General features: G+C 42.4%; 1 protein-coding gene across 2 annotated transcripts in view; it reads left to right on the top strand.

The window, feature by feature from the left end:
• grid1b (glutamate receptor, ionotropic, delta 1b) overlaps positions 1-24673 on the top strand; it is a 180484-nt gene extending 155811 nt beyond the window's left edge. The window contains exons 9-17 of one of the 2 annotated variants that reach the window (XM_084670056.1): positions 7220-7321; positions 7839-8036; positions 8337-8670; positions 9775-9913; positions 15940-16135; positions 17281-17447; positions 19665-19905; positions 21494-21632; positions 24227-24672. In XM_084670056.1, coding sequence (XP_084526182.1) covers positions 7220-7321; positions 7839-8036; positions 8337-8670; positions 9775-9913; positions 15940-16135; positions 17281-17447; positions 19665-19905; positions 21494-21632; positions 24227-24648 — 1938 coding nt within the window. In that variant the 3' untranslated portion in view covers positions 24649-24672. Of the gene's footprint in view, positions 1-7219; positions 7322-7838; positions 8037-8336; positions 8671-9774; positions 9914-15939; positions 16136-17280; positions 17448-19664; positions 19906-21493; positions 21633-24226 lie in introns of both variants that reach the window. The other variant, XM_084670058.1, reaches the window with a different exon arrangement.
• Positions 24674-27902: the final 3229 nt, after the last annotated feature.

The following is a 27902-nucleotide window of genomic DNA, read 5'->3' as shown; positions in this document are numbered from 1 at the left end:
GTCAAACCAGTGGAAATGTGTTTTGTTTTTACTGCCTGACTGGCTGCAGATGGTCATTAATGTAATGGAAGAGGCCTGTCATGTGTGAATGTCTGTATGAGGCAAGCAGAGTAACCAGGACATGCTCCACAACTGGGGAAAATAGGAACTGTCATCTCCAACCACAGCCATCACTCTGTGAATCCAGGGCACCGTATCAGGGTTGTGAACCAGTGGTAAACAGCTTGGCTCTCAGGCATTGCCATGTCTGGTTTTCCTCACATTATGTAACGAGGCCTTTCCTTCGGTTCTTTTTCAAATATTTTTTCTCCATTTAAGGCAAATGTTTTGGTCAGTCCATCATAGCAAATAAAAAGCAGCCTGGGATATGAATTACCAGAAAGTGGAACGGGGCAGCTCCAACTGTAATGAAGATTTAATCACCTGCTCTCCCATCTTGAGTTATGAACCTTAGTATTTCACATTAGAGCCATTAGAGATCCACAGGCCCATGGCCATTTTCGACACACACACACACACACACACACACACACACTAAAACACCTCCTGGCATGCCTGTGTGTACAAGTGCACACCCACCGCACGTACACACACACACACACAGTATCTCCCACACACTCCAGATCTCATAGTCTCTTAAATGGCATGGTATGCATGTATTCTATCTAATGAACGCAAGGATAGCAAATAACACACTGTGCCCACTCAGAGCTGTACTTGGTCATTACTACTGTAGGGAACAGTGTTGATGTGTTCTGTAATGGCTACAAACTCTTCAGAGAGCAGGTGAAGATGACCAACTTAGTGTTGGATAGGACTGACTGCCAGGGCATTTCCTTCTATTTAGGAAAACGTAAATGTTTTCATAGCTATGGTAAACCTAGATCAAAATACAGACTGCTTTATAAAGTTGCTGTTTCCAAATGTGGGGGCATCCTGTCAAGTTGTGTTTAGGGTTTCATTTCTTTTTCTCCTGCTTTGCTCTCTTTCTTATCTGTAATCACCCTGTCTGCTCTGTCAGGCCGATTCCAAAGCAAACAGCTCGTCCCCCGATAAAACACCTTGCAGATTAAACTTGATAGATACTGAAATGTTTTTCTTTCTTCAAGCCTCTGAAAATCTCTCCATCTTCATTTTGGCCACACGATAGATGCATTTCAGATAGATCCTCCCTCACCCTCGCCTCCATCTCTCTCTCCTCTCCTGTCGTGTGGCGTAGAACGTAATTAGTCTCATCACGATGGTGGAATAGCGAGAGAAAAGCATGATGTTTGTTCCCTCATGAAGCGTAACAGAGCGGATTCGCTAACAGGACTGATGGAGTGCGTTCTGTATCGGTGGAGGGGTGGAGCGCTTGGAAGCAGATAGGCACGGCATGCTTCTCTTCACACCCTTGCAGGAACCCATGTGAGGGCAGGGAGTCCCATTAGTCCTGCACCATGGCTGAGACACAGGACAGTGAGGAGCTCAGCAGCAGGTTCCCTGTTCTCTGATAAGATCACTGTCAGGCCAGGGACTAGTAATATCCTCTGGTTTGGCTTGAGAGATAACGTTTGGGGTGGTGGATTGGCTGCTGTGTGTGTGTGCGTGCGTGCGTGCGTGCGTGCGTGTGTGTGTGTGTGTGTTTGAGTGTGCGTTTGTGTGCGTGTGGTGCATGTGTGTGCGTGCGCAATGTATGTGTGTGTGTGTGTCCCAGGGTCAGACAGCAGAAGGTGGAAGCATTGTGTGGGACAGTTTGCGTGCAAGCATCTCCTGTATCTACCCATGGAGATATGGATCCAGGAGTGGGTTGTCTCCAAAGACCAGCCAGCCTTATCTACTTGTACCACAGCCTTTTGATAAGCAAACAGGGTCTCATCTCTGCTCTGAGCCTCCTCTGCTGCTGTCTCGTCTCTCTGTCCCTAGCAAGCAATAAATACAGGCAGATAGATTTGCTTTTCAATTCGGAAAGGAGTCGAATGACCCAGTCATTTGGGCCTAATGGGCCTCTGCAGAATAGCGGCGCTTGTGAAATTAATCCATTAAAACGCAAGAAGAAATGTGAATGCTCCTTTGATAATGATTTGAATCCCTGTAACAATTTGCTTTTCAGAAGTATTAGGTAATATGCCTGAAAAGAACATGGGCTATTATTGTTTTGTCTTTCTTCTTTTCAAGGTCTTTAATGATATTTGTAATTGTGGTTAGCATGAGCTGTCAAGGACAGGCACTTTCCAACCTGGACATCAAATAAAGACTGTTTAGAGAAGAACAGAATTCTGAATAATAGGTTTAGATGCACCATAATGGGAGACTGAACATCTGTAATGGATTAAAATTATAGAACGTATTAGAATTCACATCTTGTTAATGCAGAATGAAAATAACAACAGATTCTATGTGCAATCTACTTACAGCAGTGCTATTGTTAACAACCAACCCCCCACCCCCATGTACACACACGCATCCACACAACTCCCACTCTGGTGTTTGCAGGGAACAAAGAACCAGCAAAATAACAACATTTTGAGTCCTGTCTCTCACTAATTACTCTTTAGCATCAGTGTTGTCTTTGAAATGTCTCCCGAGATGCTAACTTATTCCAGATTCTAAACATCAAAGGCTGATTAACAAAAGCGAAACGTACCAGAATATAGTAGACAAAGAAGAATGGAATCATTTCATGAAAAATGGATTGCAGGTCTCCCAGGAGTAGGATTCAGCTTTCCTGGTAGAGAGGTTACATCAGGGTTGGGGTTGAGGTAGGGTTTGAATGCAGATTAGAGCAGAGGGTGTGCATTGTTGTTTGAAGCACAAGTTACTGAGTGCTGCCGATGTGATATCTGTATGTGGAGGGCAGTAGGGGGTTGAGTAAACATTTATTAGAGGAGCACTGATTAAGAATGGGATCTGAAACAGACTTCCTGACAAACCCTGACCCAGCTGGCCAACACACACACACACACACACACCCTCACACACACACACACACACACACACACACACACACACACACACACACACAGACACACACAGCACCCTGAGTCTCCTCCTCCCACTCAGCCATCATCTCCCTTTCTCCTCTTCCTTTCCTCCTCCTCCTCCCCCCTCCTCCTTTCTCTCCCTCTCTACCCCTCCACCTCCCTGTCCTCCCCTTCCCTCTCCCTCGCCTCCTCTTCACCTTCCACCTCCTTCTCTTCATCCCATTCCTAAGCTTTCTCCTTCTACTCTCCCTCCTTCTCCTTTTAACCCCCCCCCCCCCTCACACACACACACTGTTCAGGAGAGCAGGCATGTTGTTTTCCAATTCATTTCCTCTAATATGGAAACCAACACAAGCAGAGGCTGTATGTGTCGATGCTGTTTGAAAGGTGTAAGAGTAAACTAATAAAGTCTGTGGACATCATGTCAATAGCCCTGTCCCTACCCTTGCAAGGACACCATAACCTGGTTAACCTCCAATAAATAACACACATCTCATCTCATTTTTTTCATCAAAAGTGCTATATGATCTGTATTGTGGCATTTTATCGCTTTGTGAGAGATCTGCTAGAGGGAACTGAGGGGTTGACATGTGGCACAGCGATGGTGACAGATTGTCCCAGCCCTCGCAGAGGCCTGGAGCATTTTTAGATCATCACTCTCCGACGCCTTGTTCCAGGAGACGGACACTGCAAGTGTGAAGTGACAGCAAGCGGTGGCATTTAGCTCCTCCACCTGTGCATGTGCACGTGTGTGTGTGTGTGTGTGTGTGTGTGTGGGAGTGTGTGAGTGTGAGTGCATATGGATGGGTGTGTGTTTGTGTGTTTGCACGATCTGACTGGGAGGGCTGACATTTGAACAAAGGAAAAGGAAGGGAGATGGGAGACTAGCGCATGACTGGCGGTGCATTGACCGCCACTTGATCCTCCCACTTCAGAACAGGGAAGACAGAGGGAGGGGGCTGTGTGTAGCATTCTCACGGGAGGACGTGGACTTTTAGGATTTTTAGGTGTTGATATGGAATGGGAAAAACCTGGGGGAGGCAGGAGACTTGTGCTACAGATTACATCATCATCTAAAGTCACACTCATGTAATCAACTGCAGGTTTGTTCATCGAAAGAAGCCTTCACCAACATAAAAAAACTGTATGCATTCACAGATACAGACAGAACGCTTAAACATTAAGCGCTGCTACGTACCTACATGTTGTGCCATTTCACACTGTCCTTCTGTGGCGTACAGGATGTTGTTCATGCTCTGCAATGCAAAGCCCTAACTAACTCCACTGTGACTCCAGCTATGGTCTGCTTCTTTCTGCATCATCAGTCACCTCTGGAGGAGGACATCCTTCACTCAAGTGGCTCCTCCCAACGTTTCTTCCATTTTCCTTTTGAAATGTTTGGTTAGTTTAGGTTGGTTATCGGTGCAGATCTGTGAGCCTCTGTGAAGCCTTGTGACATTGCTTGATTTGTATCCTATCATCCCTGCCTTGTTCCTGCGTGCTTGTACCGTGCTGGCTGTTCCAGGGCAGGGAGTGTTCCCCCTTAGAGACTGTAGAACCACTGCACCAAAGGCAGACCTATTTTGATTGCATTTGAATGGTTGAATCAATAAATCAAAGTCACAGAAACGCCAACAAGGGAAGGAAAATGTAGGTCCTCATTTACCAATTACATCCCTCTGACGTCAATGGAGGATGTGCATTATGCAGACCATCTTGGCTCTTCTCGACCCTTCCTTAAAATCATCCTCTTTAGAGATACGCAAATAATTAAGCATGATTGTGCCATGGTATAGAGTATAAATAACATAATGTTCACTTTGCAATGCTATTAAAGTGAGGACAGCAGGGGAAGACGTAGGCAGAGAAAATAAGATGTCTTTGTTATAGAAGCTGATGCATGGTGTGATGCATACCTGCTAATGCTAAACTTGAAAAGGCTCAAGTTTGTATTTGTATTCACATGGAGGTATTTACATTCAATTATCTTATCCTGCCACAATAATGCTGTGTGAAATGATGATATTAATTGAAGGGTAAGCAAAGTGAGCAGGATTGCTTTTCTTTCAAAATGGCTGAAAGCAGGGACCTTCACTAGACCCTGGTCGTTTTTGTTCTGCAGTTCTTCACCAAACTACACTGTGGTTCTAGGAAAATCTCTGGGTATGCAGTAGGTCTCTAATTGTAATCAACATCCATTCCCCTAAGCCGCTCGCCCTGTCAGCTGACCATGTTGAGGGGGAGTTTAGGGAGGTTGGTTTCCATCAAAGGCTGGAGGAACAGAGACCGATCATGCCTATTCATGTGTCGACTGACATGCCTCTGGGTCAATGAGGATTAAAAGTTCAGCAGCATGTCAGTGATAAAGCTGGGATAGTTCTCCAGTGATCGTGTTATGCCATGATAGCATGTCTGATCTCAGATCAGTCCTGGTCATCCTCATTGGGGTTCCAGCGGGCATCATGTGGAGGCTGGATGGGGGTGGTTGTGTTCCTGCATCCTTCTCTGTCAGCGTGTCCAGCTAGCATTGAATCCAACGCCAGACTTCAAGTCTGTGTTTTCTCCATGCAGGATAAGGAAGGGTCGAGAGAAAGACCGAAGAGAGACCCTTCATTTCAAGTGGTGCACCGCGGTCTCACTCAAGACTATTATCTTTTGAATAGGAGAGAAGTGTAAATGACTCTGCCCATCTCTGTTGCAGGGTGGTAAAATAAATGTGTTTGATGGTGCTGGGGGTGGGTGTCGGGGAGGTGGGAAGGAGCGCGGGGGGGTCCCTATCCACTTAAAGTCACCAAAAGGACAGCTCATAATAGCTGCTCAAGATAGAACAAGTGCTTGTGTCTCCTCTCTCATCCTTCTCACTCCTGTCTCTCTTCTCTCTCTCTCTCTCTCTCTCTCTCTCTCTCTCTCTCTCTCTCTCTCTCTCTCTCTCTCTCTCTCTCTCTCTCTCTCTCTCTCTCTCTCTCTCTCTCTCTTTGCCGTGGCCTCGGGGTGATGAAGTAAAAATCATGTTCACAGAAATAGATTTTAGTCAGCAGCTCCCTATTATCCATTCAAAAGAAATGAATACATTGAATTAAACACATCATGAGCTATATTACAAAAACAACTACACCATTATCTTTCTGCAGTAATAATACATGTTCCCACGTAGAGCTGTTAGTAAAGCTACTTTAATTACAGTAGTTAGTATAATGTATATTTTTTGCCTTTAGTCAAGACTGCAAATGCAACTTAAATCATGTTGATCCATTTGTTTTAAACTCAATGCTTTGAAACATTTGATTTTGTCTGACACATATCTAATCACATGTGAACTTTAACAACAGTGATTAACACATTTGGCTGCAGATGGCCTTGGTTATTAACTTCCAGCATTAAATACAGTTTATCATCTGCCGTATAATTCATTACCTGAGATAAAAGTTACCAATTTTTATTGCCTCAAGTTGTGTTTATTGATTGTTCAACCTGTGTGTCATCAGTGTGTGAAATCATTCATAAAACGATATGAGTTTTCAATCAAGTGTTTGTGAGTTAGATCTCAACCCACCATGTGTGTGCATATGTCTGACACATGCAACTCTTATAAATAGGAACAAACACACTTGCATCGGTGGTTAAATACACATAGAACAACAGAGCCAGATATCAAGACAAGTACATATATTTGATTTTCTTTGTTTTCTATTTGAACTGTGATTCTGGCTGAATGCAGAGACTTGATGCTGCAGAACACTAGCAACTTGTTTCCTAGGTGACCAGTCTCTACTGCTTGGTCTGATGAATACTGAACGCATCACAAAACATGCAATTGGTTAGGATGAGCAATCTCAGCTCCTATTTTAATGGTCCAAACTTCATTACTGCTAGGGTCTCAGGGTAGATTTGAACATCAGTTTTTCCTTTGTTAGTTCCATTGAGGTGTGGAGAGGTGGATATAAATGTGATGCTTTGTGATGCTTTGTGATGCTTTGTGATTTTGATAGTAATTAAGACAGCACATCATTTGGATGAGTCTTTCTCTGCACATCTTCCCTTCTCGTTGTCTGGTCCAATGTGTTCATTCTGTGTCTATCTTCACAGACTCCTTTCCTCATTGATGTCGAGCATCTTAAGCATACAATGAACTCTCTGTGTCTCCCTTCTGTTTTTTTCATCTTTCTTTCTTACACCCTTCTCTTTCCCCACTTTACCTTGCTCTCCATCTCTCCCACTCTGCCCCCTCTCTCTGTCTCCCTCCTTCTCTTTCACAGCTGGCTACGTGGGATTCAGTCCACGGTCTGAATGGCAGTCTGAAGGAGAGCCGTATTGAAAACGGCATGCAGGGCCTAACCATCAAAGTTGTCACTTTGCTGGTAGGAGGCCTATTTAGATTGTGTGTCACATACGTCTTATCCCGACCCCATACTGTGGCATGAACTTTTGACATTCATCAAGATGTGAAGCCTGCTGGCTTATGTTCTTAATAGCATGTTTTATTGAGATCTAGCAGGATAACTTTAGATCTGAAAGGGATTACTGTATCAAGTGCATGAATGACATTAACCACACAAGTTGATCTTTGGAAATAGAAAGCAGATTTTCTCTATGTTCTGTACATTGTTATTCAGGTTAATAAAATGGGTATTTGAATGGTTTCTCAAACCATGACAACCATTTGTCATGGCTTATGACAAAACTGTCATAACCATGACATGACCCCTGGATGAATCTTTATGAATGTTCACGACTGTCATTCGGTCAAGCGTGTCATTAAGTGTTACCATGAAGTGAACGTTGACCTAACGACCTCGTGTAAGGTCGTGATCTCCCCGACCTGTGTTCTTCTGCACGGCCTGATGTGAAGCTGTTCACCTGTTTCCTCTCCTGCAGGAAGACCCTTTTGTGATGGTGGCTGATAACATCTTGGGCCAGCCTAAGAGATACAAAGGCTTCTCCATTGATGTTCTGGATGCCCTGGCCAAGATCCTGGGCTTCAAGTATGACATCTACCAGGTGGCTGATAGCAAGTACGGATCCCAGCTCCCCAACGGCTCCTGGAATGGCATGATTGGAGAGCTCATCAACAAGGTGCCCAGGGCTTTGACCGTGAACCGCTGTAGTGTTAAAGACAAGCCACTTGAGGAACGACCACCCTCCACACAGAGACAAATGCGCACACACACACACACACACACACACCAACCCAAGAACCTCATTTTCTCAGACTGAATCTGATTTTAACTCCTTGATTCCTCTCTCTCTCTCTCTCTCTCTCTCTCTCTCTCTCTCTCTCTCTCTCTCTCTCTCTCTCTCTCTCTCTCTATCTCTCTCTCTCTCTCTGTCTATTTCATTCTCTCTCCTCCCACCCCCTCTCTCTCCCTCCCTCAGAGAGCTGACTTGGCCGTCTCAGCCATCACCATCACCCCGGAGCGGGAGAACGTGGTGGACTTCAGCAAGCGCTACATGGATTACTCCGTGGGGATCCTCCTCCGCAAGCCTGAGGAGAAGATCAACATATTCTCGCTCTTTGCGCCCTTCGACCTGGCTGTCTGGGCCTGCATTGCGGCTGCCATCCCCGTGGTGGGCCTCCTCATCTTCCTGCTTAGCAGGATGCAGTCGCTGCGTACCCAGAATCCTCCAGGGCCACCACAGCAGACTGGCGGAGTGTCCAGCTCCCTCCACAGCGCCATCTGGGTTGTGTATGGAGCTTTTGTGCATCAAGGTAACAAAGCTCGCATGCATGTCAAATACAAAACACAGAACTGTTCAAGAGTTTACTGTATATTGAGTATGATGGGTTTGGGAAACTTTTTTGTAGAGACAGAGGTGGGGTATGTAGTTCACATGATGAAGAGAAAGAATTGCCAGACGATTTGTGTTAATCAAATATTATACAAAGGAATCGCAAATGACACCCTTCAATTTTAAGTACTTACAGGGAATTGAACTCATCATAAATGTTCATTGTTCGTAGAAATATCCTGCAATTAGTCACCAACCAGATAACCGTTTGTGTGTATTCTAAAGCTTGGAAACAAAACTGTGGTTAATGGAAAATCAATTAATTAATTGGATTACAATATGATACATACACTCTGTGTATGTGTGAGATGATTAAATTAATTTTCTTTTTGTATTTCCAAACCCAACCTTCTCTGTAAGTGTTAACGAACATGTCTACATATATACGACCACTACAGTATCTATCGTAACAAAGTGATTGCGTTTCTGGCTTGTTAAGCTTACTAGATCCCCGTAAAGGTGCCTTTGAATGAAGAAAGATAGGATGTGTTGGTCTGGAGCCAAGATTGGCAAACAGGAAGAAATGGCTAGCTCAGCAAGTAGCTAGCACCACCCCCACCTCCCCCAATCGCATCTATTAGTGTCTGGCTGGGGGCCAGTGAACCCTTTTAGGCCCAGCAGAGAGTGATTAAATCTGGCCAGGCAGCCACTGACTGTCCTATTGGCCCTCTGCAGCAGACACCATTAATGCTGAATGGTGGGTACAGTATAGAGGAGATATCCTGGGACTGGTTGTATCCTGGGACTGGTGGTAAATAATAATGACAATGACAATGTTTTGATGTAATAACATAGTAATCCCTGCTTCATTTGAATGGTCTGACTTGCATTCAGAACACTGTTAAGACATTGAAACTTTCTGTAAATGAGGTTCAACAGTCCAGAGTAGTTTTTTTCCACTTCACAGACAACTTGTGTGAACTTTTAGTATGACTTATTTTTCAAAACTACTTTTAGAATGACTTCTCACCTCTAACCACTTACAGACTGGAAGCTATCCCATCTTTCCTCTCTCTCCCTGTAGGGGGCGACAACGTGGTGAGCTCTGTGGCACTGAGGATCGTTATGGGCAGCTGGTGGCTCTTCACGCTCATCGTGTGTTCCTCCTACACAGCCAACCTGGCAGCCTACCTCACTGTGTCCCGGATGGACAACACTGTCCGGTAGGTAACACAAAGACGCACACACACACACACACACACACACAAACATTCACATTGAAGCACAGTCATTTAAACACACTAACACTTGTGCACACGCATATATATAAACACACACACAACCTTTCACACACTTATTTCCATTCACTCATACATACACAGACCCGCACACATATCAGTCATTGTAATGAATGAGAATGTGAATGCTGTTGAAACACTGCCCTGTCGCTGCTCTCCAGTCCAGATTGGCCCACTTCATCCTGCCTGCATAAAAGTGTCTCTGCATTGTTAACACGGGTGATCAAACCGTGACTGATGACCATGACTCCCCTGGCATGGTCTCTAATGTTCTCTCCCCTCACTAAGAGGACTAAAGACAATCCTATGGAGACAAGAGCTCATTTGCTTTTATTTCCTCCAAACTGCAGAACGAGGTTTTCACAACACACACACAGAGATCTTTCCGTTTTATTGGGTTCAGGCGTGGTAAATGGTCGAGGAGGTGACACACACACGTTGAGTAATCGCTGCTCGTTCCCCTGCTCTCCTCTGATGACAAATGACGGACCATTACTCAAAATGGCGTCCGTGAATTCTACAATACTGTGTTAATTTGAAATTAAACTCATGTTTTACTAATTTGGCAACGTGATTAATTAGAATTCCTCTGAACAAAAAGGTTGATTGCGGTTGACTACAGCCTTGAATATGGAAAGGAGAAGTAGAAATGGAGGTTAATAGTCTATTGAATCAAATAATGCAATTAACTAATTAATGTAATAATCTGAAAATGTCATGTCCATCTCAAGATCTTCTTAATGATAGTGTTATATAGTCGAGACATGAATATCAAGATGAACATTATATGAATGGCCTTAACATCTCCACACAAATGTCCTTCTGTGTCAATAATGACGACAAATTAAACCTTGGCAAATACAAGGTTTCAAAAACTGGAGGAAATGGAGGAAACATATACCATGTAACACACCAAATCATTCCCTACGCTAATGGGGGTATCTGGTAATCTGGTGTGTATAAATACACAAGCTCTCTGGTTCCTGTAGGACCCATACCCGTTCTCCTACATTTTCCCAACACTTGACCGTCCACAGTTGACTGTCAGAGCAAGGCAGACAGAAACAGGAGTTTGGCTGCATCGTTCAAGATTACTGTTCCCTCGCCATGTTTGCTATCAGATCAGCAAATGTTATCCAACGCTCATCCCTGCTTGATGCTTATTTGCGCAGGCAGTGTTGCTTTGATGCCTGGGTGCGTTTGGTTATGCTGATGATGTGCAAACGAGGGGCCCCCCGCCACTTCCCCCGGGTGGAGCAAGAGAATGTAAGAGAAGAGAAGGCCTGGGTGGTCCGTTTACCTGGCAGGGCAGGGACAACTTTCCCCAACTCCCGCTCAGTCTCTGCTGCACCTATGATGTTTAGAAAGTCCTTTCAGGAAACAGTCTTGAAGCAGTGGCGCATTTTCAGACCTTTCAGAGGTCTGAACAGGGCTGAGTGAAACAGTGCCAGCAGCCCCAGCTGGGCTATCTCTGACAGCTCTATTTATCAATACTGCTTTGACAACAGATTATTATATATATATATATATATATATATATATATATATATATATATATAATTCAATGTTGTTCTGAGTACATACTGTACAAGTACTAGGCCAATCTGTCGGTGTGTAATTGTCTACATCTGCTCCCTTTGGTACATCAAGAGCTAGACATAAATATGTATTTTTTCGAATGACTCCGTCCTGTCAGGTTCATGAATACAATGTTAAAATGCAGAAGGCTGGACTCTCTCAGCTACTGCTTTCTACTGATTGAAACTCCAAATGACCTCTGAGAAACAGGATCCAGTTTGGGTAACAGTTTGTTCTGTGTACTTATATGTTATGCCAGGTGCTTGCGTTGTCTTGTCTTAAGAATTTCAGTGCCCAGTCTGGCCTTGTGTTGTTCTGTGTACCTGACAAATAAAATACTTGAACTTGAACTTAATTAATACAAAGTAGCTTCATCTGCTCTACTCTTATCTGCACTGACACTACAGTAATTGACAGGTTGTGAAGGACATTCTGTGTTGTCAACTTCCTGTGATAAAGGCAGACGAGGGGGAGAACAGCATGGATCAGGGACATATCAAATATGAACTGAAAAGGACTAATTCAATAATAGTTAGAATTCAGTGCAGCTGAGTACACGTCCCTCATCTAACCTCTTGCTCCTTAAGAACTGCTGTTACATGTATAACAGTGAGTGTTGTGAAGGCTGTTGCCATCTATTGTCTCATTATCACAGTGATCTCTCTGCTTGTGTCATTATTCACTGTTTACCATTCAATTGAAATGCATGAGACAAGAGCCTGTAAGTGGTGTGAAGTGGTTACAACCATTTGAGGGGGTGTCAAGTGGCGCTAGCACAAGATTAAACATGGATGTTTCAGGGCTTCACAACCAAGCTGGCAAAGCATCAAAGTCACAATTATCTTTTCATCCTGATTTGGTAAAATATGTTTTTTTCTGTGTGTTCATTCCATCTAAGCTTGATCAGAGGATTATGCAGATTGGAGGAGAAAACCCCGTCTCCATGCCCCTCTGTCCAGACTGACAGAACTCACAAAGACATTTGCAATGTCCACTGGGTAATTTGTTTGGATGCTTGCCGCGTTTCGCCTTTTCATGTCTTGAAAACAAGTCTCCAAAAAGAGAAACCCTTTCAAAAATCACATCACAGAAAGATTAAAAACTGAATTTCATTTTCAAGAGAACGCTAAAATGGATCAGTAGGCAACTACAGTAGATTGTCGAAAGCATCACACAATAACATTAGAGAGCAAATGCATTTTGGTATGAAAAGCTTATTTGCACTTTCCTTGAAACGAACACTGACATATGACATGGATAATGCGGTTATTATATGGAAATTGTTCAACCTTTTCAGTCATCTATGAGGGTTTAGATTTAGAGACATATGCAGTTTGATGGTCTGGTAGAACTTGATTGTTGGCCATGGCAGTACAAAGTGTGTCATCAAGCCTGACATGTCAAAGGATCTTCCAATGATACTGTTTACATATGGTGACATGGGTATTTTTCCCGCCTTTGTTATTTGGTCAACAAAAAAGCCAATATAGTATTTTCATGAGGTTCAATGCATTTTATGGAGGGATAGCTGGTCATTCATTCAAGCAGCTGGTTAAGTGATTCTGAAAATAAATGCAAAAGATCGCCTGCCAATCCCAACAAATGGATTCATGAATGTTGAAGTGCAGTTTTACATGTTTTACACCACTAACTATCAACTCCGCACCAACCACCATTGCCTTACGCCACACAGTTACTCTTCCAGTATCAACACAGAGTAAAATACACGTTTGCCCATCTTATGTTACTTTGGCTGCTCCGATATACAGGACTGGAGTTTAAGAGAAAGAAAGAATCTAAACAACGGTCTTCTTGTGTGATTCTTGGTAAACCAAGAAGTCAACAAAACAAATGTACTTGCAGTGATAGTACTGTACTGTGTATTCATTTGATTTGATCATGTCATATTTTGTATTGTACTTCCTTTGTGAAAAGTGAGATCTGTTGTTTTTATGCTGAACCCTCAAACACCCAAGCTCTCTAGCATCGAACACAGCATGAAAGGCTGTATTGATGTCCCCGAATGAGTGCAATCTGTGATGGACAAGAGGGCTTACACAGAGTACACAGAGTAGTTATACTGTTCTATAAGGGTTTGCCGTATTTGCCGCTATGTTGAACTATTTTTGTGTAAAATGGCGTGGTGCAGTCTGGGAGAAAGCAAGGAGGCACAGCTGTAGATGTTGTGTATGTGTGGGTCTTTGCACACTCATGTGCAGTTGCGGTGCACGCACGTATATGCATGTGGATGCAAGTTTGTGAATGTTTATTTGTGTGCAAGACATGTGTGTTGCTCTCCAGAGCATCAACCCCATAAAAATGATTTTTTATGTTAACTTCTTTATTCTTTCTGTTCATCAGTACAAACTGTGATGCCCAGTATTTACTGCAGATTAAAAGTAGAATACAAATGTGCATTTATGGAAACAAATGTTTGATTCAACTTTTAGTAAAGGTTTTACTGTGTATGCTTGCTTTGAGTTAGGGGTTAACTCTGCCTGGACACATAATTATCCTCAGTTAAATTAGAGTAGGTGAAAAGATATTCCATGCATTTGCACCTCATGACTGATTTATAAAATCAATCTGCTCAAGCTTGGATGACAAAATGTGTATTTATTCAGATTCTCACCATAGAGGGGAACTGTATCAATCCAGTAAATAGTTACAAATCAGTCATTTACACAGCTGCAAATAATATTATTGAATTTAATTTATATTACAGTGGAAGTCCGTAGAGATTATACTTTCAGTATATTGAGATTAGGTTCTTGGAAAGACTACAGTCAAATGTTAGATTTCTATCCATAGAAACACATAAGTATACAGCTAGCAGTGGCTTACATTTCACCATGCCATACTGGAATCATCCACGCACACAGCACAAAGTCCTCTGACAGACACTGACTGACACTTGTAACCAATCCCCTTAATTCAATAGACACCTGGCATGTGTGGTTAGCTTGGCTGAGGATGATATAGACACGATTCTATGAACTCTTAATATGAACCTATCCTGAATGCATTCACCCCAAACAAGTAAGCATCTGGTGCTTAATGCCACATGTCCAGCCGTCCTCATCATCATCATACCCCTACCAGCATCATTGAACGTGAAGGTATTACCATACTAAGTACCCGAGTGGGAGAGCCCATATGCCTGCCTGTCTGTCAGTCATCATACAAACCAATTACTGCTGTTTAGGCAGGGAGCATCTCAGATGGGAATGCCACTGGGAGACCCAGTGACATTATCTACTTCATGACAAACATGTACAATTCCCAACTTTTTCAATGTCAAGGTATCCCCGAATGCAGTTTCAGTGACAGTTGAAGGTCACAGCAGAGCTTTAATACTGGTGTATTTAGTGTCACAGGTAGATATTACATTACCCCAGACTGACAGCTAGCTGGCTGAACTGTCAGCTAATGACTGTGTGCACTTCTGGCTGGGAACTTGTCATACACTGCTGACAACCACAGTGGTGTTGTGTGAAAACACACACCCTAACACAGACGTGGCAAAGCCACGGTGTTCCTGCATTTTCTTTCAAGCACATATATGCCATCAGGTTTCGAAGCTATACTTGCCAAATATGACATTTACATTTACATGTATTCATTTAGCAGACGCTCTTATCCAGAGCGACTTACAGTAAGTACAGGAACATTTTCCCTGAGGCAAGTAGGGTGAAGTACCTTGCCCAAGGACCCAATGTCATTTGGCACGGCCGGGAATCGAAATATGAACACACATCCTTGAGAATTAGAAAGCAACAAACACTTCTTAACCAAGCCACAGAAAATATTAGTGTATGAGCTGCTAAATATTTTATCGTGGGCCAGTGAGGCTCAGACATAAAACTGTTACGAAAGCTATGTTCAATGTTTAATGGATACCTTCAGCTTCCTCAATGCACACCATCTTTTGATTATGCAGACATCCTTCGCTAACCCCGTAACAAACGATATCATCTAAAGCAGTCACTGATAATGAATAGCTTAATTAACTAGCACACTTGACGCAAATATCATTCTCTATGTAGATGCTAAGAGTTATGTTTCATGCAGTCAATAGACCCTCTTGTTTTCATAATCATTTGTAATTGGTGAGTTTGTATAAAAAAAATATGAAATAGTGTTTGTTTTGAAAGTGCTGTTTAATGGATGAGTGGAAGAGTAGAGAACTACAGTTTGTTTTTCACAAATCTTACTGTCTATTTTAGAACTTTAATGTTGCATGTTGTCCGTGAACTGTTTTTATTGTGTGTAAATGGTTTGTCGATCGTGCCTAACTCTCCTTGTCTTCAACATACTGCTACTTCCTGTATGGCAGTGTTCCATTATATACTGTTTCCTGTCTGGTTCTCTAGAACGTTCCAGGACCTGTCAAGACAGATGGATGTGTCTTACGGGACGGTGAGGGACTCTGCAGTCTACGACTACTTCAGGAACAAGGGAACCAATCCTCTGGAACAGGACAGCACGTACGCAGAGCTCTGGAGAACCATCAGCAAGAACAACGGACAAGACTATTCAGTTTCTAGTCCTTCAGAGGGCATTCGCAAGGTGGGGTTATAGCTCATGGTTGAGCCATGAACGGGTCAGAATAACTGCGTTTCAAAATCCTGAAGACAAGTATTATTACAGGCATACTTTAAAAAACGTATGCCACAACCAGCTCAGACTAGGTCATACATCATACCAAATCAGGATTTTTGTGTTATTAAACCTTAGTGTGGAATTGTATCCTACACTGTAGTATAAGACGGACAATGGCTAATTGAAAAAGCTTCTTATGACTTGTTCACATTCACTCAACAACGGTGTCTCAACCTACAGTCCTCTCTTCAATGCAAGTGTAAATGTAGTTTCACAGCATTACAAACCAATTAGTCAGGCAAAGTCTAACTGTATGAAGGGAACCCATGTGTTTTGATAGAGCTCTAAATTACACTGGTAAACAGGCCCCCACTGATAAATGGGTATGAAATAACAGAGCTTAGCCTATACAGTCAAAAAATGATTTGCATGACAAACGTCTTTGGATTTAATTTTGAACAGCCACTTCTTCACGCACAAACCCCATTCCCCCACCCATCCAAACAACTACATACACACTTTAATTAGCCGAATGGCAACGTCTATTGTTTTTTCCAATACAGTAATTTTCAATTAGTTGCCAGCGTGCTTACATTATGGTAGAGTGAGTCAGGGATGCTGTTTCTTTTCTCTCGCTTTTGTCTTTTTGATTGAGGAACAACAAGCTTTTGTTGTAGTCAATGGGAAGAGGCTTTTAGCATCTCGGCAGAGATTGTCAACAACCACTATTTGCTTTTTGTGTTCCGCCACCGAATACCTCCTGCAACAATACCTGAGAGATAATCACGAGAGGAAGAAAAGACATGTAGCTTACGACAACAGAAAGGGAAACAATTGCTCTGTCTTGTTCTGTCATTAAGTTAAGAGGAAACTCAGGTGCTGGGACAGTGGTATCAGTTTGGCAGGGACAACATGAGACAATTAAGGCGACATCTGCGTCTGCTGAGGTATTAGTAAGAAAGCTAGTTAGCAGTTCAATCCATCGTATAAGAAAAATGCACCGTGTCAAAGAACTCCATAAGATAACATAAGGAAAACGTTGCTACTGAAATACATCCTATGAGACTATCGAATGAAAGCCTCCTCTACTCTTGTCTGTTTGTGTGATGCAGGCCAAGAAGACTCCGTATGCCTTCCTTTGGGACATGGCGGTGGTGGAATACGCTGCCTTGACGGACGACGAGTGTACCATCACGGTGGCAGGCAGCCGTATGAGTAGCAAGGGCTACGGCATAGCAATGCAGCATGGCAGCCCCTACAGAGATCTCTTCTCCCAGAAGTGAGCACACAGAGAACGCGCAGCTGCGTAGCTTTGCATAACACAATAGGAACTCTTGGTATAATAGAATGATGTGGGATTTGAATGTGTTCCGGATTCACAGTCTTTAACACGCACTTGGAAGTTACATGCAGTATTTTAACTGAAGTTCCACTTATTCTCTCTTTCTTTTTCTCTCCCTCCCTCTAACTTTCTCTCTCTCTCTCTCTTTCATCTCTCTCTCTTTCTCCTGTTTCCTTCCCCTCCATCACCTTGAGAAAATATTCTAAGTGCATATGGTTTACCGCACACCTCCTTTGCCTCCTAATTGCTTTTTCTGCTTCATAAAAGCCATAAACATAATCACTGGTGTTTGACGAGGCCTGAGGGATTCTGGCTTCTGTAATTGACTGAGAGGTCATTCAGTGCTAGTGCTCAGCCATTTCAAGTCTTTGAGGGACAAGCGGCCCATCAGCAACTCAACCTGGGTTGTGCATGCACAAAAATACACAACATCTAATCGGCTGTAGTTATTATTATTATGAGGTTATTATTATAAAGTCTTTAGACTTAGTCCTTAGACTTGATGAAGAGTAGGGGTTACTTGAACAGTTTTGTGTTTTGTACCTTTCTTACATTCTTATGTTACATCATCACATTCTGTGAATGAGAAGAAGAATCATTGATTATGAAAAGGCAAGCGTCTTCAAATTATCATCAAAGTTCATTAGTAAAGCTCTACTAGCAAATAATGATTCTTGTGGTTTTGTAATATCAACAATAGGTTATAATCAACAAAACCGCTACATCTAAGTAGATTCAAACAATCATTGTATTAAACGTTCATTAGACACACTGTTGTTAAGCACTGAAGAGGAATTATTCACCATGTGGATCCTGATAATGTGGCAACTAAATAACAAGCATATTGAGAATCAGGTCATGTTCTAAATGATAAAGATTATTAAAGACAGAGACCCAACATTTGGCCAACTTTTCAGATGAAGTTCATCTGCCAGTCTTGAACCATTAGCCGCAGTCTTCTTGTTTTGTTCTCCTTCAAGTCAAATTAATCCCATTGCGAAGCTAAACATATGGAGTCAGATTGTCTAAATCTCTTCGTAATTGCATACAGCCAATTAAGTGTCTTATTATAGAGGCCAAGGTTTTTCTCCCCAAATTGTATACTTTTGTCTTCTGTCTTCAAATCATTCCCACACATCTTAAATTGATCCATTCTTGAATCATAGCATAAACTTGAAAAATTATAATGACCCTTACATCCAAATTTCACAATATTGCTTTATTTAAAACTTTGAAGTAGTGTGTGAAATCACGTTTGTGTGTCATCTGTTTCATATAACACCTTAGAGTTGATCCTAGAGCCTCTGTTGGATGTGTGTAACAGTCCATGGACTGCATCGGAGCGAGATCACATCCTGTCCGTGTTGTCACATCCTGTCCGTGTTGTCTGCTCCTGCAGCAGATCTGTGGGACGGTCAGGGTCACGAGGATAGCTGGGAGGGAGCTCCAGGTGGATTAAGAACTTCAGCAAGTCTCATTTCATCTAGAAGGACAGATCCATGCCACTCTCACCATCACTCCCCCCCCCCCTTTCCCATCCTCTTATCTTCTATTCCCCTCTCTTTCCTAGGAGGTCAATAATCATCGCCTGTTTCTTTTGACCCTGTTTCTGTACTCCTCTCCCGACTTTCTTTTGTCCATAACTTAACTCTTTGTCCGGGAGATAGATGCTGATACTGCTGGCTTGTTGGACTATGTGTTGATAATGGCCTCCTCAAAGCTTCTACATTTCATTTGATCTTTCCTTCTGTTCTGAGGATTTGTTTGTGTCTGTGTACGGTCACATAATGCGATCCTTTAACTAGGATTATACTCTGTTTAGACAGAACGGCACTTTAATCTTTAATGTGGCATTTTGACAGACATTCCCAGGACGTTGGTCTTTTAAAGTAGCAGAAGGGGGGAAAAAACAATAAAGCTGTTCCTCTTTAACAGAGGTCGAGAGAGAGGCCTGGAAGGAAAAAAACAACAGCATTACAGTATGTTTTACTAGACCTTTTATTCCAAAGAAGACCACCCCTTACAGGGTACTTGTCCCTTGCAGGTATCAAACCTAAAACTTGGTGTTGCAAGCATGGTTCACCAAGCCACCCAACCTCCAATCTAACCTTTAGACGGCCGTAAGCGTTCTAACAAACATCTCTCCCCATGCAGGATCCTAGAGCTGCAGGAGAAGGGTGACCTGGACATCCTCAAACAGAAGTGGTGGCCAAGCACTGGCCGCTGTGACCTCAACAGCCACTCCAGCGCCCAGCCAGACGGACGCTCCCTCAAGCTGCACAGCTTCGCGGGTGTCTTCTGCGTCCTGGCCGCGGGGCTGCTGTTGGCCTGCCTGGTGGCCGGCTTGGAGGCCTGGTGGAACAGCAACCGCTGCCGGCAAGAGCAGCCCAAAGAGGTGACCGAGCACAGGGCGCGGAGGCCGGGGCCGCGGGGGGAGGACACTGCCACACTCTACTTTAAGGATCCAGCCGCAGACGCAAGCCCTGATCTAGTCGAACTCCAGTACACCCAGCTGTAGCTAGACCGCACCTCTAGTGCGCCCAGCCAAGTCTACTCAGGAGTGGGCCTGCAGCTTGAGTCCACTCGGGAGAGGGGACACAGCTCCAGTATTCCTCCAGAGGGTAGATGAAAGTGTCAAAACACAAAGTTTAGAAAACAGTCTGTATTACACCGAGGTGTATTTACAGTACATATGTAACTCCAGTGTACACAGCTGTAGCATACTTAGGAGTGGAGATACAGCTCCAGAAGACACAAAGCTGTATCAGTATACTCAGTGGAGTATGCTTATCTGGAGTACACTCAGGGGTTTATTGATTATGGCCCCCACGTACTCAGCTGAAGTATACTAGTCTGAGTACACTGAGGAGTATGGAAACATCTCCAGTACACTCAGCTGTAGCTACACGGCAGACGGATGTGAGCCATGGTCTATTTGAAATCAAATTTGGTTGCCCCCCCCCCCTCCCCCTCACACCACCCCCACCTTTCTTTACCACCCACTCCCTCTCAGCCAACCTAATCCTGATCCATCTGTTTTGTATTGCATACCGTATCCCCACACCCAGACTACTAATATACCTCCGCTGGATTATGGGTCTTTTTTGATATTCATTGATATTTTCTGTTACATTATCCAACCCTTTTTTGCAACTCTCTGAACTGAAAACCGCTTCCCCAAGTTTTTTTGTTGTTAGCAAGCCACACTGTACTGTTAGGTTTTCTATTGATCTTACACTCAAATGGCTAAATAAACTCTAAAGATATTGATGGATTCACGCAAATACCAGCAGCTCTGTGACCTTTTAAGTGCTGTGTTTAGTGCAACCGTATATTCCTCCATGAGTTATTAATTATATTACCAAGCCGACTAAACACAGATAAACAGTATTCTAAACACTTACAGCTGACTAAACACCTATTACTAGAACTGTGTGCTAAAACGGCTACAGAATAGACAGTGACCATTTCAAAAGTTGAAACTGAAAACATACTTTAGTCTGTCATTAGAACTTGTTGTGGTTTCTATAAGCCTGAGAGTCTACACCAGGCAATTATCTTAAAAGTAGCATGATGTTCCTCTCGTCGTAGATACTGATCCTAGATCAGTTGGGTTTCACAAATCAACTAGTTGGATTTAATTGATAGTTGATCGGGGGCTGAACCTGTACTATATGCCATCCACTCAACAGTCCAAGGGATACTGCCCGGCCAAGTAATGTGATCAGGAACAGGAAGTAGGCTTGACATGGATCCCTAAACTAAAGTGTGAGCTGAAGAAAATTCTTGGTTCTGTCACCATGGCAATAAGATCTGTCCAGAACAACAGCAAAAACACCCAGTCCATACTCCCTAGTTATATCACTGTGTGACGTCTTATTGCAAATTATATGTCAATGTAGACATCCCTTTCTTCTCTATTTTTACTTTCTCTCTCTATCTTTTCTTTAATTTTACTCTTGATTGTTTATGATCTCGTGCAGGTTACTAAGGATTACAGACTGGCAAGGGGGTCTGGTCCATTGACATATAATGACATAACAAGTGCTTCATCGGAAGGGAGGAGAGACATTTGGACAGAGAGAGAGAGAGACTGGGATGAAGCAGAGGCTATTGACACAGGTCAGACTAGAACTCCTGTACAAGATCTGATCTGTGCTGCTGACAGAGTCAGGGTCCATTCACATTCAAAAAGTAATATTTACTATTATTCTATCAATACTAAAATAATTGAAATTCACCTCATGTATTGAAAATTGACTGTAGATGTTCTTTGCCCACCGGGGTTTTTCAATACACGACTTGAATGTTAATTCAGTTCTCGCGATTGGTATGTATGAAGTTGGAATTGAATGGTGATTGGTCACTGCCCTGGATGCTGTATAAGAGAACTGGCTTTGGAGGGGGGGGGGGCATGTTAAATCTATACTAACCTCCCATCTCCCATCCTTAGACAACACTCTTAGTTTTCTATTCTTTTTCTCCTCCCTTTGTTGTGTAACTGAGTTGTTTTCTAGTGTCTAGATGCATGATGGTCTTGTCTCATGTTCATAATGCAGCATTTTACAGGTAGGGAGGTTACAGGATACACAGTAGCACTACCTATGAATCAGTGAGTCTAATCAGCGTAGGAAGGCATCCATAGTGCCTTCTTTTATGATCATTTTTTCATTATACAAAGTTGCTGGAACTACTTGTAACATTCACATCAAAGCACGTTATGCATTATGCAGGCGGGTTGTAGGACCTTCACGCCCGATAATCTTAGGTGTAACAAGGCCAAAGCAAGCCTTGTGAAGACTATTTAAATGTCAGACCGAATGGATTGGTGGTGAGTGGATTTATCCTGGATTTATAGGAAGTTTAGGAGCTGTTTTTTAAACCACTAAGGCTATAACGTTACAGCTGGAGTAGGGTTATTTTTTTTGCTGTCAATTTAAATCAACACTCTATATTAAAAAACTCTGCCAGACTTTGATTTGAGACAGTTATTTGTTTAGGCTTGCTGCCAATGGCAGAAGATTAAAAACATATTTTAATGAGGTGCCCGTCTGCTAAAACAATAGCTTGCCTTGAAATGGTTTAATTATCTTGGAGAATTTGTATTGAAACTGTAGTGGATTAAATCATATCAGATTAATCCCTCTATTGATAAATACCACATAAAAGCCATGTCTCAACGCATATTCATAATGTTCCTCAAAGCTCAAAGGGAATTAGAAGTTGTTTGTGTACACAGGTCCTTGACAGTGATCTAACAATATAGATGAAGTGTATTTAAATAATAGAGCATCAAAGATCTATTGTGTGACGTGTTTTAGTGAAGTGGCATGCTGTCACCTAACACCCAAATCCATCATTCAGTGGAGCTAGCATAGTTCATAACTATGCTATAATATTAGTATGTGATACATTGAAATTGGTACTGAATTCATAAAACCATGCCTTGTAGCTGAGGCCAGATGTGGGATAGTTACCTGAGAGTCGCAATTACTGCCATGCTGCCATGTTGAAAGTCCAATAGCTGCCTTTATATCAGAAACAGGAAACTGGATTTAGGAAAGTTATTGATTGTCCTTGTACAATACTTAATTTAAAGCTTCTTTTTATATTTTACATCAAATTAAACCAGTAACCATCTTTTACTATAAAGAAATTTCCAATTATTTTAACCCGTTTCCAAAATGTTGTCTTTTCATTGTTTGGTTCTGTGTTCCATCAAATTACATCCTATATTGCAAAATGTGTGTAGTGTTTGTACTGTGCATAGTTGAAATCATTGAAATCATGTTGATGACATTCAGAACTTTGACTAATTTGATTGTACCCATTCATTGAAAAGTAACCAATGCTGGAGCCAAACTAGTGTCAAGGAAAATGTATTATAACGTGTATAATGCATAATGGAGCATCAGGTAGCATATATGTGTGGTGTCTTAAACTCTTCACCTCATCCCAACAGCCAAATACATACAAGCATGTACTGTATATACCGGTGCTGTGTTTGGCTGGAGAAAGTGAATGTATTTTATCATGGAACTTCCACATATATCAGTTGAAAGGTCATGGGTGGTCATACTTGATCACAGTTATCCAAAGATATCAAATCTGTCTGTGACACTCATTTGTTATTTATCTGATAGCTAATCACTATCTGTACAAGGTCTAACGTAGCTTTTTAGAGCTAAGGCTCTTTAGCTTTCCATTTCCCCATTACTATCTATGAACATCTCTTTAATCTCTGCTGAATTTAATGTAGTGTTAGCAATAATCTGTAGCAATCTTTTAATGTGTTAGGTGTTGTCAACAGGTTCTGTCATGGTCACCATGGGAGAATACAGCATTAGTTTGGCTCCAGTAATGGTGTCGACACCCCTTTACTAAACTTCAAGTTATCAATCTTCACAGGCCAAGTTTGATTTCAAGGTGCACATGCAATACGTCTGTAATCTAAAACGAGTTCTTATTCCTTTGATTCTAATTGGACATTTTTGAATTTGAAAACGACTGCTGATAATTCAGCATGCCGAGGTTGGTAAATAACTTAATTGGAAAAAACAGACCACCTCAAAGAAATAAAAGGAAGAAAAAAAGAGTGAGACTTCAAAAGTGCATGGAGCCTTACAGGCCTGAGAACCACCAAGGGGGTGGGTGAACTGCCAGTCTCAGCCTCTGTGTCCCTTCCTCCCTCCCCCCTCTCTCTCTCGTCCCTATAGGACAAGGAGGTGAATCTGGAACAGGTGCACCGGCGTATGAACAGTCTTATGGACGAGGACATGGCTCTCAAGCAGATCCCCGGCCCGTCTATCGAGATCTCTGCGCTGGACATCGGCAGCATGCAGCCCAGCCAGCAGCTGGAGTCTCGGCGGGACTACCCGGCCTCGGCCCTGTCTGTGACCACCTTTCTCCCGGGGGAGGGGGGGCATCATGGGGGTCCAGGGGGCCTGGGTCGGACACTAGCCCCCCAGGGTCCTGGCAGCACCCCCCTCCCCCACCCTCTCAGCAGCTCCACCATCCCCTCCATTCAGTGCAAACACAGGGCGCCCAACGGGGGTCTGTTCAGGCAGAGCCCCGGCAAGACGCCCATGCCCATGTCCTACCAGGGGGTGTCCGCAGGACCCATACCAGAAGCCATTGAGCCAACTCACAGTACGTCCATATAAGGGAGGCGTCAGTCACCTCAACTCAGCTGAGTTGAGAACCCCCATCCCCCCACCCACCCCTGCCACTTGGTTTTTGAGGAAGGGATGATGGGGGGGGGGGGAAATGTAATTGAAAAAAAAAAGAGAAAAATGTGTATTAAACAAACAACTACAATTTTTATTACTTCTTCAGAAACCACAATGTCATCAAGAGAAATTGCTAATTTTTGTTGTATATATTTGTAAATACTGAGAGAACGAAGTGAGGTAAAAGTGTATTTTGAATATTCTCAATTTTTGAAGTTGAGTTATAAAAAACAAACAAAACAAGATAAAAAGTTATATAAAAAAAACGACTGTTTGAATGGCTTTGTAAATTTTGTTCAATATGAATAATGACGCAGATTCATTGTGATTGTTTTCTAAGTGCCGAAATAAAAGATGTCCCTCCACAGTTCATCATGATCGTAGATGACCATCCACCACCACAAAGACATAGTGTGGAACACTGTCACAGTACACGCCTCTATAACAACCATATCTATACTTCAGCATCGGAGGAAAATAATCCCAATAGAAGGATACATTTAGTTTGAAAGACATGTACAGTATAATTCTCTCTTTTTTTAAGTCTTCATTTATTTTCTTTGAGTCTTGGTGCATCATTTAATTATGTTAAGGCTGAAACGGAAGTGATAATTGTGTCTCATTGTTTTATACATTTCATGAAATTATATTGTTTCAGTTGAAGTTTGATTTCATTCTCTTTGTTAAAAATGGAGGTGTATGTGGTGTGGACACCCTGTGTATCCAGTGCAGGGAGTTGGCCATTACATGGTGTTGTGTCCAATTTGACTGTCAGTCAGTGAGCACTAAAGTCTCTATGTTACAAAGAAAAATGTTAAGGAAGGAAAGGTTGGTCTTGGAATGCTCGTCTTGGAGTGTTTGTAATGTTCTACAGTATTATGACTGTCCTGGTCTCAGCAAGAACTCCCTAAAGTGTCCATGAATTTATGAGGTCCTTTATGAAGAATTTATGAAGTCCTTTGTTTTGTGGAATAGGGTGTAGGAAGTGCTCAAAACAGAAATGAAAGCTCAGATGATATTTTTACACCTAGTTAAGAGTAAAGATCATTCTAAAGAAAAGAAAAACATAAGTTATATAGATATGTATTCCTTTTTATACTGAAAGGTTTATTGCTGAAAAGTTATATACAGGTTTGTCTTTTCTCTAAGCAGTCCAGTCACTTTAACTAAAGATTAAATCAAGTGGATGTTGTATTGTTACCGTAAATCACATTTACCATTCGTAAGGGTACTGTTTAATACAGATTACTCATGGTCACATCTATTCATTTGAACGTGAATCCCACTGCGGAATGACCCATGTCCACAAATTACTCATGCCAGTCAGTGTAAGATCTCAAACAAAGGATCAGATGTTCGATCACATTTTTACCCGAGTTTCATGTGTAATTGTTAAGATGTTTTTAATCGGTGACTGTGGAACATTGAGCGAAGTTAGAGAAGGGTTGACCAGATGTATTAGTAGCCATCCCCAAATCATGAAACCATCACCATCTAGCACTTGATGGTCAAATGAATGAAGTGGGTTGGTTACAGGGTGGCTTATATGTATACACTAGAGTACCCATACAAAGATAGTGTCTATAGAATATTTCCTTCTTGGTCACATCACGTGGTCAGCATATTCATTTTCTTGAAAGGTGCAATTCTACTGTATACTTGCTGGCTCCTATCTGACCCAAGCTAAAGAGGCCCCAAGTTATATATGGACCTTGTGTGAGGTTCACCAAGTGACCTGCTGACCCTGTCCAGAGAGAGGAGTCTCTCCCACAGAAAATCTGCACATCAGCAAATCAAAATGCAATTGTGTCCATAGAAGGCCAACTTTAAACTCTGTTTTCTGGTCTCTCGAGCCTGCCAATCCAAAGGGTTTTAAACCCCAATGGGCATTTTTTTGTGTTGTCATTGATCCCATCATATGCACAATGTTATGGTGTAACCCAAAACTACCTGTGGAATTTGGTGACAAATCATATACATTATGTTATTGTTGAAGGGTCTTGGTGTATATTATGGTCCTTATCTCTTGAAAATGATGGCAGTAATCCTGTCAGGTCCTTGGCCGAAAGACATAGAAGACCATGATGTGATAGGATTGAACATATCTACCATACCTCAGAATGGGAGTGAGAATCATTCTGTATGCCATCCCTCTCTTGCTTCACACACAACACAGGAGAGAGGTTGTAAACCTGTATATTTTGTACACGTACCAGTAGTTGCTAATGTGAACCAAAGTGATATCATTACTACACTGTGTTCTGCAACCTGTGGCTACAATTGGCCAGCAGCAGTTACCCCAAGGCTTTGATTGGTTGAGTGTGGCATCTCTGTGGCTCTGTTTGAATAATGAACAGGAAGTTCCTTGTTATTGTGCTATGACGTTCCACCAACTCCATGTATATCTCTTTTTCTTAATGAAGGCCCCTACTCAGTGAGATAAAGAAGATATTAAAAAGCTATCATAGCATATAGTCTGTAACAGTACATCTAAGGGAAAATCTTATTTTATTTATGAATATGCTGCTTGGAGTTTCTTAATCTTTAATAAAGAAATATGGTTTACAGATTGTGGATGTTTTCTTTCCTGCTTACAAGGTCCCAAAACATTTTTCCCATACCTCATATCTCATTCATCTGTGTGACTGACAAAGTGTGCCATTACTAACATCTACAACTAAACAGGGCATTGCTCACCAAGGACTACATTAAGTTTTAGCCTAGGCTACTTTACGTTTTATGAGGGGATGGCTCAAAACAACCTCCAAAGTAGTGTGCATTGTAAGGGCTCCTACCTCCAGACTGGGGTGAAATGGTAAGACCAGTAAAAGTGAAACGTTTGATCACTTCATTCATCCCTTCATTCGTCATTTCATGGCCCCCATTTCTTCTGTAGCTAATAGCCTTTTGTTATTGGCTGTTACATGCTGCATGCTGATGAAGTCCTGTGACATCAGATGTCCGCTAGATATAGGGACAATGATGTCATCTAAAGCAGAAATCTCAGAGGTTGTCACTGACACACAGAGGGTTAGTGAGATGTTCACAATGTGGAGGTTATTGTACACCTCAGTAAAAGTGTGACTTGGCAACGCCACTGATAGACAATTCTTCACCCCAACCACTGTCTCTGTCTATCGCTCCCTCTCCCTCCCTCTCTCTG

This window comes from Hypomesus nipponensis, chromosome 13, assembly GCF_054491055.1.
Source record: "Hypomesus nipponensis isolate SF chromosome 13, ASM5449105v1, whole genome shotgun sequence".
In the NCBI taxonomy this organism is placed as follows: domain Eukaryota; kingdom Metazoa; phylum Chordata; class Actinopteri; order Osmeriformes; family Osmeridae; genus Hypomesus; species Hypomesus nipponensis.
This window is presented reverse-complemented; position numbering and strand designations above follow the sequence as displayed.